This window comes from Microtus pennsylvanicus, chromosome 13, assembly GCF_037038515.1.
Source record: "Microtus pennsylvanicus isolate mMicPen1 chromosome 13, mMicPen1.hap1, whole genome shotgun sequence".
Lineage (NCBI taxonomy): Eukaryota > Metazoa > Chordata > Mammalia > Rodentia > Cricetidae > Microtus > Microtus pennsylvanicus.
In genome coordinates, this window is record NC_134591.1 from 55,272,479 (window position 1) to 55,286,582 (window position 14,104).

General features: G+C 41.0%; 1 protein-coding gene across 18 annotated transcripts in view; it reads right to left on the reverse strand.

The window, feature by feature from the left end:
- Positions 1-14,104, reverse strand: part of Macf1 (microtubule actin crosslinking factor 1) — a 337,047-nt gene that overhangs the window by 6,406 nt on the left and 316,537 nt on the right. For 8 of the 18 annotated variants that reach the window (XM_075946025.1, XM_075946018.1, XM_075946019.1 and 5 more), the window contains 8 exons: positions 13,514-13,634; positions 12,730-12,893; positions 11,158-11,320; positions 10,121-10,275; positions 9,232-9,306; positions 7,574-7,591; positions 4,570-4,687; positions 3,683-3,751 (listed from right to left, as the gene is read on the reverse strand). In XM_075946025.1, the coding sequence (XP_075802140.1) occupies positions 3,683-3,751; positions 4,570-4,687; positions 7,574-7,591; positions 9,232-9,306; positions 10,121-10,275; positions 11,158-11,320; positions 12,730-12,893; positions 13,514-13,634 (883 nt within the window). The remainder of the gene's footprint in view (positions 1-3,682; positions 3,752-4,569; positions 4,688-7,573; positions 7,592-9,231; positions 9,307-10,120; positions 10,276-11,157; positions 11,321-12,729; positions 12,894-13,513; positions 13,635-14,104) is intronic. The other 10 variants (XM_075946023.1, XM_075946017.1, XM_075946026.1 and 7 more) reach the window with 3 other exon arrangements.

Here is a 14,104-nt window from a genome sequence, read left to right on the forward strand (position 1 = left end):
AATTTAAAAGAAATACTTCCTCCTGAAAAGATCCTTTGCTTTCTCACTGGACAATGCCCTGTAGTAACCCTGGACCTGCTTGTCTACTCTAGACGGTTCATTTTAAGACTGTATTATACCTATTTAGCAGGCAGTAGAAGAGTCCTAATTGAGTAAACATTTGATAGTTCCCTTCTAAACATACTGCCTGAGGGAAGAAAAAAAATCATCAGAGGATACAAGAGGAAGCCTTGGGAATGGTAACTAGTTGGGGACAGCCACATTTAAAATGTTTTAGAAAAGGCAATAGGCAGGTGGTAGCATGAACGAGTACTTCATAGACTGAGGCAGGGAAGATGCTTCAGCTCATGAGTTTGAGACTAGCTTGGGCAAAAGGAGCAAAATTCCATCTCACCAAACATAAAGAGGACAATCTATAGTAACAGAATGATAAGATTATATTCCTCCCCACACTACAATTTATACAGTATTACCACATGCAATACTACACTTGATTTTCAGAAGCATCTTTATCTCAGTAGACAAAGGAATGGAAGAGCCTACAAAGACTGGTTAAGTCACAGCAGAGGTAGCCTGTTTGTTGGCCATTCTCTTTAAGGCATCACCCACATCAGCTTATCTCCATGGCATTTGCTGGGTAAAGGTCTACTCATAACGAGACCTCCTTGGAGCTCCAGAAGCCAAGTAAATACCAGGTATGGAGGTGTGCACCTGTAACTCCAGAGCTAGGGAGAGGGGTAAGCAGATCCTGGAGGCTCACTGGGTAGTCAGCCTAGTCCAAACAGAAAGCTCCGGGTTTAGTGAGATATCCCGATGCCAGCCTTTGGTTTTTACAAGCTTTAGCACACCTGCACCCTTTCTCTGACAAAAACAAAAGTTGCTCATTCTTAAGACCTATAGCAGGCACATCATGATTAACATACTGGCATATCTTCATTTCTCTGAGCGACTGTATACATACTTTTAATGCAAAAATATCAGGAACATACCTCCATTTCCTGTGTCTCTCATGTTAAATTCCACCTAACTTCAAGGTATAATTTCATCATATATGTCACTTTACTGGTTAAATGCTGCATTTCTAGTTTGTTAAGTTTTAAAAATACGGCTTCTAAAATATTTTTGTACATATTCTGACACTTCCTAAGGATAAATTTATACAAGTAGCTTCTCTGGGGGAGAGGGAGACATTTTCTTCAGAGGTGTAACCACTTGTTGTCTATGCTCCTTCAGTAACCCTAATTAAACTCTGGTTCAATGGGCGCACACTTGCACATGTGTGCACACCCACACACAAAGTTCTATGCCAAGTATTTTTAGGATGAGCACAAATGCTTTGTCTGCATATACGTATAGGTATATGTGTGTCTAATGACTGTGGAGGTCAGAAGAGGGGAATCCCCTAGAAACAGAGTCATCAGATGAGTTCTGGGAACTGAAAACGCTGTGTCCTCTGTAAGAGTTAACTCCAGCTGCAGAGCCGGATCTCTAGCTCCTTATTTTTACTTTTTAGTGTGTGTGTGTGGGGGGGGGGGGGAGGGAGGGAGGGAGAGAGCGAGACTGAGAATGTCTGTGTGCACATGAATGCAGGTGCTCACAGAAGACAGAAGAGGGCATTAGGATCCTCTGGAGCTTGACTTATAGGCAGTTCTAAGTCTCCTAATGTGGGTGGGAACTGAACTCTGATCCTCTAAAAGGGCATTATATGCTCTTAACTGCTGACCCAGCCATTTCTCCAGTCCTGAAAACCACCTTTTAAAATCTCCATAAATGATTTCTAGATCTTTACTAGCTGAGGGAAGTAACAGCTAACCCTTTAAAACATACACAGTACATTAGGCACAGGTGTACCGGTTTCTAAGAGCAGAAAAACGGCACAGTGTGCATGTATAAGTGGGAGGAACACTTTGGGGTCAGTTTTCTCCTTCCACTGTGTGGGTCCAGTCATCAAGCTTGGTATCAAGTGCCTTTATCTGCTGAGCCATCTCATCTCACTAGACCTAGAAGCACTGTTTTTATCTCCACCCAAAGCCTTATGTATGATCTTTGCACAAAGACAAACAAGACCCACTATGGCAGTATCAGAAAACTGTATAAACAGCAAACCCATCTTTAGTGGAATATGATTATTTTTTTAAGTTTGGCTAAACCAACACATGATTTGAGATTGTTTATCATTTCAGTAGCTATGTAAAAGAAGTAACAAAAGATTTGGGATTAATAATCTTGTCACTTATTCTATGATGTCCTCAGTATGTTATCTTCTATAGTTCACAGGCACAAAGACTACAATAGCAGTTGGCCCTACAGAAGCCCTGGATAGGTCCTTATCCACTCTATTTTTTGATGAAGGGTCTTACTATGTAGCTCAGGCTACCATTCTTGATCCTTCTTCTTCTGCCTTAAATACTGGAATTACAGCAAATACTACCAGCCCAGCAAGTAACTTATCGCCTTGATGTCCCTCCAGCTTCCTGCCAGGCCCTCTAGCCCTTGGGTGTTCTTCTAGCACTGTTCTGACAGGACAAGATTTTGCCCACTGATGGCAGCTACTGAAAGCTGCCGGTAAGTTCTATTTCAGTCAATGGACAGCAGTTGATCGCCAAGCTGCAAGGTGGCATGGCATTCTTGGAGACCTGGAGTGTCTTACCTTTGCTCTGAAAGATGAAAAAGAGGGCCACCAGTTCCCACAGAAAATAGCTACTAGACTGCCCTCCCAAATGTCCTTGGGTTTCCGATTTTTACTGAGGAAGATCAAGCAGGCAGTATTCTTCCAGCCGGCAGCTTGTGAATAGAGCAGGCAGCAAACAGGCAACCAGGGGTTATAAACGCCACATGCAGCGCCGCTGTTGCTTAGCCTAACTTTTTACATGATGGGAAAAATGGGACCATGGTAGATTTAGAGAACACTGTTTTGTTGTTTTTTTACAGAGATAAGGTTAAAAAGATGTGTATGTTGTTTCTCATTTAAAACAGTGAAAAGATTCTTAAATCAAGGACACTGGTTCATGATAAAATTAAATACTAAAACTAAATAAAACTCAAATTTAAAAACTTCTGAGCAATCATTTACTCCCCAGATATTATTCTGGCTTGTTGGAGTAAATGCAGAATGAATCAAAGAGAAGAAATTTATAGATACTCATATACTCATGTGAGAACCATACCCTATAGGTTTCTCTAAATCTTTCAGAATGATTAAAAACTACTCCCAAAGAAGTTATGTAACTGTACTGCAAACATTTATTTTTGCTTAGTTTATGAATAAGCTTTAATAACCTAATTGCACAGGCTGGACCAACTAAACACACAGGGGACATGCAAGAGAATAGGGTGGTGGTCAGGACCACTGCTCAAAAGCCTGGCTGGCCCTTAAGTTACTTAAGATTTCCATACCTCAAGCTCCTAATCTATAAAATGGAGATAACAGAATCTACACCTCATAGGATGAATATGAGATGCAATTGTGTTTTTATTTGTAAAGTACTTATGTAGAGATATTTATTTTTATTTACTTATTCTTAATGTAGAAGTATTTAGTAAATAGTATTAAATTCTGTGGATACCATCTCATTAGAGATAGCCAAGGCAGTGGACATCAGAGAGCCAAGAGATGTTACAGTTTTGGAAGCAAAGCCATTCTCAAAGGACAGGTGAAGAGGGACAAAGCATAAAAGCCAACCTATGGGAGACTGACTGGAAATCGAAGAGCTGGAATCAGAACGCTTTATTTTACTTCCGGGATGATGAACTGGAATAAAAAAGATGTAAACACAAAGACAGAGACAGAGCAGGAAACACAGAAACCAGTCAAGGAAGACAGAGAGCTGGGGCTCCTGTGTACCCACAAGCAGTTCTAACAGGAAAAAGGAGAGGACGTGGCTGGGCAGGATGTAGCAGCTGGGATCTGGCCATTTGTTCCCTTGCTGCAGCTGTGACTACCAGATGCTCAAGCTAAGTTCCCGTTTTCTTTTGCCTGGGGGTGGTTGTCTTTTCCTGTCTTGTTTAGGCAACCGTCTGTGGGACTGCAGGCATATGTCCTTTAGCTTCCCCCCATTAAGGATGGTCACCAGCCCTCTGCATGGGAGGGGTTCTGAGTCTCAGTCACAGAATTACAAACTAGAGGATCAGAGGCTTTAAGAAGAACCCTAAAGTGTACACAAGGCTTCCCTCTAGGTTAGTGCTAATGTCACAAACATAAATAGGTAAAATCCAATAGATTCTTTTTCTGTTTTGGAGACAGGGTGTCATTCTAGCTCAGGCTGGCTTTGAACTTGCTATGAACCTGAGGATGACTTTCAACACTTTATCTCCTGCTGCCACCTCACAAATATGAAAGCTTGGATACCAACAAATTCTTAATTCTCATTCCTGTGTTCTTTCCTGACAGCTTTAGCTTCTTCAGGTTTTTCTACCTGAAACTCCGGGTTCTAATCTGGGCTGGATGATACAATATCAGACACCTTAATAACAAGACAAAAATCAGAAAGACCCACCATCAATACTTCCCAGAAAAACCAGTACGGGTTGATTATATATTCTTCCATGTAATGTGGGGTGCTTCCTTACCTCGGCAGGGATCGTTTTTCACTAAGAACTCATCCAAGGCCATCCATCCTCCACCAACACGGACCATCACAGTGCTGCGCAGAATACGGACCAGCCGCAACTGCTGAGAATCCCCAAACTGGAATCAAGGGGAAATTCAGTTAACTGGAGCACCTCAGTGTAGATTTATATTCCCCCCCACACTCCCAAAGCAGACTGTATTCAGACAGGAATGATGTGGCAGTCGGGGAAGAATTTAGAACTCAATTTTGCATTTTTACATTGTCAGAAAAAGGTCAGCGAACAGAAAACCAGAAAGACTACCTATGAGCCACTGTCATGATATCCTTCCACTGGGATAAAAATTAGCTTCTGATGGCTACATCCTGGCTCCTGTACCACAGGTAAAGGAGGCAAGAAGGACATCCATTTGCTCACTTGGATTCTTCTGAAGGTTCTGCCGAAGGGAGCACCCCACACTGTTATATTTATTTCTTTAAAGAATGGGGATCAACTTCTGAATACAGTGTGCTGGAAAGTTAAATGGATGGCAGCAAATACTAAGTCAAGCATTAAAAAGACTCTTGCAAAGCATCCTCATTACAAGCTTAGGAAGAAGTTTGGTTTCTGTTCATCCGGTTCTCAGAAGTAAACCCTGTATGAACTCTGATTGTGATGTCACCAGGAGAAAAAATTTTCAAGCTGAAATGATTAGATGGAATTAAAATTTAGTTGAAGAAACAGAAATTTTAATCTCTTATCATGATTAGAAACAGTGTTCAATAATCATTCTGGACCTTAGAAAAAGGAAAGATGGGCTTTTTACTGTCTCCACTCCTAATCTCCTACTTCCCAGTGCACACACCACCTTTTCCCAAAATGAAGCAAAAAAAAAAAAAAAAAAAAAAAAAAAGAAGCATACTAAGATTTAAAAACAAACACCAGACCAAAAGTCAAAGAAATAGAATTCCTAAGGCTATTAAGGAGACTGTTTGGGGCAGGTAAGTAAAAAGAAGGACTTAACCTCTTAACTAGGATTTTCAAAGTTATAGAAGAATCATAACTTTGAAACAGGGAGAAAAACTGAAATTGCAAGAAAGGACGTTTGAGGAGGACACACAGCCATCCTCCTCGGTCATAATAAACAGTGGCTATTGGTTATCTCTGTAGTCCTCTGCTGCTCTGGCTCAGGTGCACTATGTACACAGGAAGACGCTTGGAAAGTGCTTTCTCTTCCCTCCCCAGCCATTTACTCCAAAAACAAATGCTTACAGCATTTGTCTCCCACAGCACTTAAATGTTTACACAAAGTAGTCAGAGTGACAGCATGGTGGAGCAGAATCAGCACTTCTCACAGCTGTAAGGAAAAAGACCCTTTCTGGAAAGGAAGCTATTCCCTACCTTTGAGGGAACAGGCCTGATGTGCATTAGTAACCTGAGCTATTTTGGGTTTTCTCTGAATAAGTGAGGGCTGAAAGGATGAGCACCTGTGTGGCTCCCAGAGTCAAAGGGAAGGGGTGGTCTGGAAATACTAAACCCTCCAGTTTGTTACCCACTGACCTCAGGGCTGCCTTTCCTTAGTATCTCCCCAAAGCTGTTGGAAAGATTCTAATTTGTTAGAATTACTAAACACTCCAGGGAGTGGGGGGCTATACAGCTCTAGAGGCCTGCAGAACAAGGCTGGGGAAGAGCCACAGAGAACTCAGGCAGAATCTTGCCAGTCACTGTTTCCTTCTCTCACTGGGAATTAAGTTCTTATGATATCAGCTGTGTGAGCGTGGCATGCAACCTTTGAGGCCTCCAGTACAACATGTATAAAACGGACTTCATAATTCTGTTCACAGTATTAGAGCGACTCACCAAATCCTCCCCAGGTTAATGGAGTAGTAGAGTAGGTGTCAGTGTGTCATCAAAGGGACCCTGTCTAATAGGTGCAGTCATCAGAAGCACGCATGCTGGGTGCTTGACTGTAATTATTATTAACTAGTTGTAGCATTGGGGACAGACTCTAAGGACGTGTAAGGCAAATGTTCTATCACTGAGATACACTATTAGTTTTTTATTTTTATTTTCAAAATTTGAAACAGGGACCTGTCAACTTTCCAAAGCTAGCTTCAAACTTGCTAGGTTTTCACAGTTATAAGGAAGATATTAAGCCCAGCTCATGAGGATTTATTTAAAACCAACTTGACTGTTCTTAATCTTATATTTTTCTAGTCTTTGTTCTTCCCACTGGCCCAGAATATTACTGTAGTTAGTGATTATTGTAGTAATTTATTTAACAGTGATTTAGGACTTCAAATTAACTCTTAGTGTTTCTAACTTCCTGTCAGATTTCATTCATGCAACTTTCTTTCACATTTGAGAGACAGCACCCAAGAACCCTCAAAAGAAATCTTAGAGGTTAGAGTTGCCAAGTGGAGTCAAGACTTTCAATACTTCGTGAAAATCTAATTTGAACTCATTTCATTTGGGCAGAAGTCAACTACGTTTTCCACATTATAAATTATAATTTGTATTTTAAAATGTAAATATAAAGACCTGTAACTATTAAGTTAGTACTTAGATAATATTAAGATATCCTCAGAACTTTTTCACTCAAGTATACAATAGAAAATTTGTATTAAAAGATTGGTAATGAATCAGAACTAAGCCAATGGTACTCTGACCCCAAATACAGAAGTGTAAGTCCAGGCTCTTTACAGGTGGAATGAATGTTATCAGAGCCTTGATTTTCATGAGTCATAATAGTAATAACTCAGTGCAGCACAATATCATTGTTTTTAGCCAGCCTAATTTGACATGGCAAAATTCATTTTTTAAAAAAATATAAAATTGTATCTTTTTGCTGCTAAGACCGCTTTGTGATAATAGCTTTGTTAGCAGTTTCTCCACTTGGTAAGATAACCAGATGTGACCCAGGCATGCTTCCAGAAGATTATGTCCTTTCCCCACAGCAAAGAACAGGCAACATCAGCTACAAAGACCACATCCACCAAGAAGGACATTGCAAGGCACACTGTACCTGATTGCCGAGGAAGAACTATAGACAGTAAGAGGAAAGGATGCAGGGGGAAAAAGAGAACATTTTTGTCAAGTTAACACTAAGACACAGCAATTTTATCATATTACTAATCTAAGTACACACTGATCACATTCTTACTGAGCATCGACACAGAAAAGATTTTACAACTAAAGCCTGAACTCTCCATCTGGTGCTTCTTTTGTCAGCCCATTTTACTCACTGGTAATAACTCCAAACAAAACAACAACAGAAATAAACACAAGAAAACAAAACCCAAGATTGAAGATAGAGCTTACTAAGGTGCTCTGGGCTGGGTAAAAGGCAGAGCTACCTGCCCTCTTCAGCTAAAAACAGCATGAACTTGGTGCACTCAGGACATCCCAACCCCAGGTGAGCCCAGGGTTTTGTACATGCTGTGCAAGCACTTTCCTCTTGAGCTACAGCTTTAGCCTCTGAGGACATTTTTGAGTTCCTAATGGAACCTGGATTGTCCTGTGTTTTCAACTGAAGATTGTCATCTAAGTCTTCTTTGCTAACTATAATTTTTTTTCTTGAAATTTTAGGGCTCCTTGACAAGCTGATGAACAGTTAAGGAGACCTGGTTTAGGTCTCTACTCCACCCCTGACTCTAGTCCCAAGAGAAGCTAAGACACAAGTATACTTTACTGTTTCTTCTGGCCATTCCTAACAAGTCTTTCCAGAGAAGGAGACCTCCTCAGTGCATGTGGGTTGTAGCTGTAGCCCAGCTCAGCACAGGAACACTAATGTGCTGGGGCCTTGACACATCATCTTCCAGGAGAGTGGGAGTACTTACGTTTGCAATGACCAGTTCTCGGGTATAAAGCAATCACTCTTTCTTTTTTAAGTGAAAAAATTAGAACAAAGGAAAATGTGTATGTGCAAAAACACATCAGAGGACATTTTTTGGGTGTATGCTTCTCCTTTTACCATGTGGATCCTAGGACTTGAACCCAGGTTGTTAGGCTTGGTGGCAAGTACCTTTACATGCTGAACCATCTCCAGCTCCTTATCCCTACTTAAAAAATATTTGAGGTAATTTTGTGATGTAGATGTGGGGAGCTGGAACTTACTATGTAGAGTTGACCTTGAATTTACAATGATCCTTTTGCCTTTGCCTCCCAACTTGTGTGGTTACAGGCAGATTACCAGGCCCTGCTTCATGAGTCTTGATAAAACTATTTCCCAAGGTCCCTTATCCTCACTCCCCTGAAGACCTAGGTCAGCAGTGAGAACGAGAGCTCTAAAATGTTAAGTTTTCGGTTTTTTCTTTTCTTTTCTTTTTTGGTTTTTCAAGACAGGGTTTCTCTGTAGTTTTGGAGCCTGTCCTGGAACTAACAGTTGTAGACCAGGCTGGCCTCGAACTCACAGAGATCCTCCTATCTCTGCCTCTCAAGTGCTGGGGTTAAAAGTGTGTGCCACCACCGCCAGGCTAAATGTTTTCTATCTTGTCAAATATAAACTATGGTCTCCCTGGAAAATGGTAACTTTTCAGATGAAATTACACAGGGCATGAAACTGGACACCTAAGAATGAATGCCCATGGGTTCCAGGCCTCTGGAGGCACCAGGAGTGAAAAGGCAGGACGACACAGGAGGAAACGACCTCCACAGATGGTGGGTTTGTTTTCTCTTCCTTACCCGGTATTTATTCTCTCCAATCTGCTCCACCTGAAATCTTTTTGCACACTTGCACTGTGCCACTTGTCTTGTGACCTGTTGGTTGTGAACAGCAAAATGGTGTAAGGGCAGAGAAGGACTTTCTATTTTAAATGTAAACAGAGAAGCTAGTCATTATTATTATTATTATTTTTAAAGAGTTTTGCTTTTTGCCTTTGGAAACAGGATCTCACTCTGAAGTCCAGGCGGTCCTAGAACTTGCTATGCAAACTACCCTGGTCCCCAACTCAGAAAGATCTTGTCTGCCTTTGTCTTCTAGTTGCTGGGATTAAAGGCCTCTGCCTGGTTCATCTTAGGCTTTTAATACATGTGTTTATCTTTTATTCAAAATTTAACCCTTCTTGAGATAAGAGATACTGAGAAAAAAAACCCCACAAGATGAAAGAAATATTCTTTATCATTGTTTCAAAATTCTTTAGAGGAAAAGCGCTAATACAGACCTATCAAAATCAAATGACCAATAAAGTAAATCATGAACTGAACGAAATTTCTACATAGAAATTTCCTGGGATCAGTTTCTTTCCACATTTGTGGTTCCAGGGACTGAATCAGGTCATGACAAGCACTTTTCCCCACTGAGCCATCGACACAGCCATGATACAGTTCACCCCTTATTGTTGCATTTGAAGCCCACCTGATCCCTTATAAGTCCCCTATGGACCTTATAGCACTATAGACGTGAGTATTAGAGTCGGAGCCATCCTTTAGACCAAGCTAGAACTCAGTTGTCAAAGGCCTTCTAGAGTCTGCTGAAACACTGCTCTAAATGATTGCTTCCCAAACTGATTCACATCCAAATTCAGGGCAATATAAACCTATGGTCAAAACACTCTACTCCAGTTCCCCATACCTCATCTTCAATTTTATCTGCATCAGTTGTTGGTCGATAGGCATCCTTGTTGGGATGTAGGGCAGCCACAAATTCATAGTAGTCAATGTAGCCATCCCCATCTCTGTCAAAAATGTCAGCCACAGCCGTCATCTCTAACTTGGTGGTAGGAAACTCTGGAGAGAAGAAACCATGATTTAAAACATTAAAACATATGCGGCTGGTTGGCAATTATACAAGTACCTGAAGAAAAAGAATTCTATCTTGATCTTTTCCTAGACAACAACAAAACCACCACATATCTACTCTAGAAAATTCAGGAGACAACAAATTTTAAAGACACAAATCATTGGCTCAGCTTTAAGAGTACTGTTGCTCTTGTAGAGGGCCCAGGTTCAATTCCCAGCACCCACATGGTGGTTCACAACCATCTACAAGTACAGACCCAGGGATCTGATGCCCTCCTCTGACTTCCAAGGGCACCAACCATATGTACATACAGGTAAAAAACTCACACATAACATAAAGCGAATAAATCTAATTTTAAAAAGATATAAATCATTTAAAAATTGTATCACCCAAGGAGTAGTCACTGCTGACTTTTAAATGTTTTTACCTACACACCCCTCACCTTTTTTGTATGTTTTGTTTTCTGAGACAGGGTTTCATATAACCCAGCCTGGCCAAGGATGACATTAAACTTCTGATCTTCCCTGCCATTACTTCCAAAGTGCTGGGATCAGAGATATAGACAAGCATAACCAGTTTATGGGGTACTGAGGGTAAGATCTATGGCTTCATACAAGCTACACAAGCACTTTAGTGTTGCTTTGGAATAGCATCCTGTCCTGTTTAAACTTCACAATCATATTTGAACTCTTTCTATTCCTACTGAAAGGAGATTCTTCCATTCATGAAAACAACAGATCACACTCAGCAGAGAGCTTCTTCCCTCAAACTACAGTTCTTAAGAAATAACAATTTACCACAATGTTACAACTTCTACCAAGTGTGAGGAATCTAGATGTGACCTGTGTGTAGAGTGAGAATCCACTTACTGGATGCTAAAATGCCGTCGATGAACTCCTGACGTGTTATCTTCCCATCCTGGTCCTTGTCAATACGCCGGAAGAAATCCATGACTCGAGATTTTTTGTGATTCATCCAACGCATATACTTTTTCCTCCAGACATCAAAGTCAAAGTTGGCAAATTCCTTTAACTAGATGGAAGTCAGAGATATCTGTAAGTCTTGCTTTTCTGACTCCAGAGCATATCTAAATTCTCAGACATCCAGTAAAGCCATGCAGGCCTTCCAGAGGACACCAACAATGTTATCTACGTTCACTGGTGAAAGCACCATCTGCCTCCTTCACTCAAAGCCTATATATTATATAACAAGCTGTGATATAATGGGGGAGCAGGAAAAAGAATAACTGCAAAACAACTTTGGAAAATAAGGAGCAGGCAGAACAAGAATTGGGAGAGCCAGTCTTGCTTTCTCTTTGGACTGTTCCAAGATCATCTACTTAGATGTAAGGGATGGATTCTGTCTTGAAGGGAAAGCCTCAGCACCCTCTCTTAGGCTGCATGGGAAGGCACTATAAACACACACAGGAACCACATCAAGAGGCTCATGTTTCCCATCATTTTCTGAGATCTTACAGATCGAGATGGAAAGCATTAAGAATGCAACCCTACATCCAAGCATGTTTCTTTGGAATTTCACCAGAGGGAGCAAATGCCCACACAACATCTCTACTAAGTAGTTGGACTGGTGGAAAGCAGGCCTGTATAAAGATAGGGCAGGGTTTTCTTTAGCTACTTGGATCATGTTAGTGATTCACAGAATGACTTAACAGCACAACATTTTCCCCTTTGGTCTTTCAAACTAAAAGTTAGAAGGAATGGGGAAAGGGGGAGGCGGCAACCAATGTGCTTAAAATGCAACTGACCTATGAAAGTAACAACAACAACAAAAAAACACAGAACACTCACTTCTGGGCATAGCTGCTTTGATATGCACAAACAAAAGAATATAAAAGATATTAGATGCTTGTGTTAGAAAGGAGGAAGTGCAGTACCGTGTATCTTAGATGAGAGTTCAGAACTGACTTGCTTTTCCTGATCTATTCTAAGACTAACAAGAAACAAGATTATAAAAAGTTGCTCTTCTTTCATAGCTGTGGAATACCTACCTACCTTTCTACCTTCCTATGACAGGAAGACAGCATCACTAACAAGGCTTTTTTTTTTTGGGGGGGGGGTCCTGGGTCAGAATTTTTCTGTGTAGCCCTGACTATTCTAGAACTCATTTGTAGACCAGGGTGACCACAAACTCAGAGATCCACTTGTCTCTGCCTGAGTGCTAGGATTACAAGCATGTGCCACCATGCCTAACTCCCCTTTTATATAAACTACACATTTAGAAGCAACCTTGGAAGCTTTGTTTCTGAAACTGAATTATAGTAAGCTGCTGAGGAAACTCAGATCACAGACCTCCCTCTTGTATGGAAGGTCTGATTTATAGTTTTATACCATATGGCTCAGATTTCTTTTGTTTGAATGAGCTGATTTTACTTCTGAGAAGTGGAAAAAGGCACACAGCGAGCTCTAAAGGATGGTGTTTACCTCCTCTAGTCTGTCCAAGGCATCATTCAGCTTCCGCTGGCGTTCCAGTGCTAACAGCCATACTTGCTGCCAGCGGGCAGAGAGCTGGTTGATTCGCGGGTTTTTTGCTTCAGATTGTGAAAGGATTGGCATGGGAGGAGGTGTGGGTTGACTCAAGGACTTTCCTAAGTGGAAAAATAATCACAAGATTAGAAATGCTTTTGTCAGTCCATAAAGAAACAGCTGTATGCTTGGCTATATATCGAGTTTGAGGCTAGCTTTGGGATAGATGAGACACTGCCTCAAAAAATCAAGAAAAGAAAGTACTGTATATATGAACTAATGTTTTACACTAATATCTACTTCACAACCAAGAAGAAACATGGGAACAGAGGCATACTAACTCCAGAACCACTGCCTCTCCTCTAAACCAGAGAAGAGTACCCACCCCTGCACACACCCAGTCAATTAGGCTTTACTTTAGAGACCCGAGGACACATCAACTCAGAAAACAGCAGTGGATTCCATTAGGGCTTATTTACAATTAGACCAGTGCAATGTAAACATAACAATGAAAGGCCACTGTTAAATAACAGAACAGGCTTCACCACCTCGAAGCTTCTTATTAATCAATAAAAATAAATAAACAAATAAAGTATAACTAGTCATTGTTAGAAAAGTAAAGTTTCAAAATGAGAGATTATTGTCTAGAGTCAATATGAACACAGCTCTCACAATGGCACTGTGAAGCCCCATCTGCGATTAGCAGAAGGAAGCAACCTAAACTAGTGGGCTGGAAACATACTGCTACCACCGCGGGGCTTCTCGATGAAAGGAGCATGGGCAGGCTCTGCAGTCTTCCTCTTATATGTCTTGGTGACCCGGTCCACATCAGGTTGTTTGCGTGTCATCTCCTCCATGAATGACTGATAAATATAAGAAACTAGTTAAGAAAATTCAGAGTTTTTTTAATCTAAAATGGAAAGTCTTTACTAACAAAGGCCAACCCATGGTAGACTGCCTACGTGACAGATTGCCTGTGTAACTTCTTACCCCTTAACAAAAAACTAAATTGGGCCGGGAGTATAACTCAATGGTAAAGTATTTGCTCAGCATATATACGGCCCTGGACTGAAACACACTACACACAGAAAGAAAAAAGAGAGGGGGCAGACAGATACATATGGAGAATGACTGACCAAAGCACTTGATTAGGACTAAAGACTGAAGGAGGAAGAGAAGAGATGGTCTCTGCCTTCAAGGAACTCACAGCCGAGTGATGAAAACCAAGAAGTTAATGCTAAATGTTACACAGCTATGCAGAGAAGACCTGAGTAAGTGACAACAGAGTGGCCTGGGACTGAACTGCTGAGGAACAGAGGGCAGTTCTGATGGA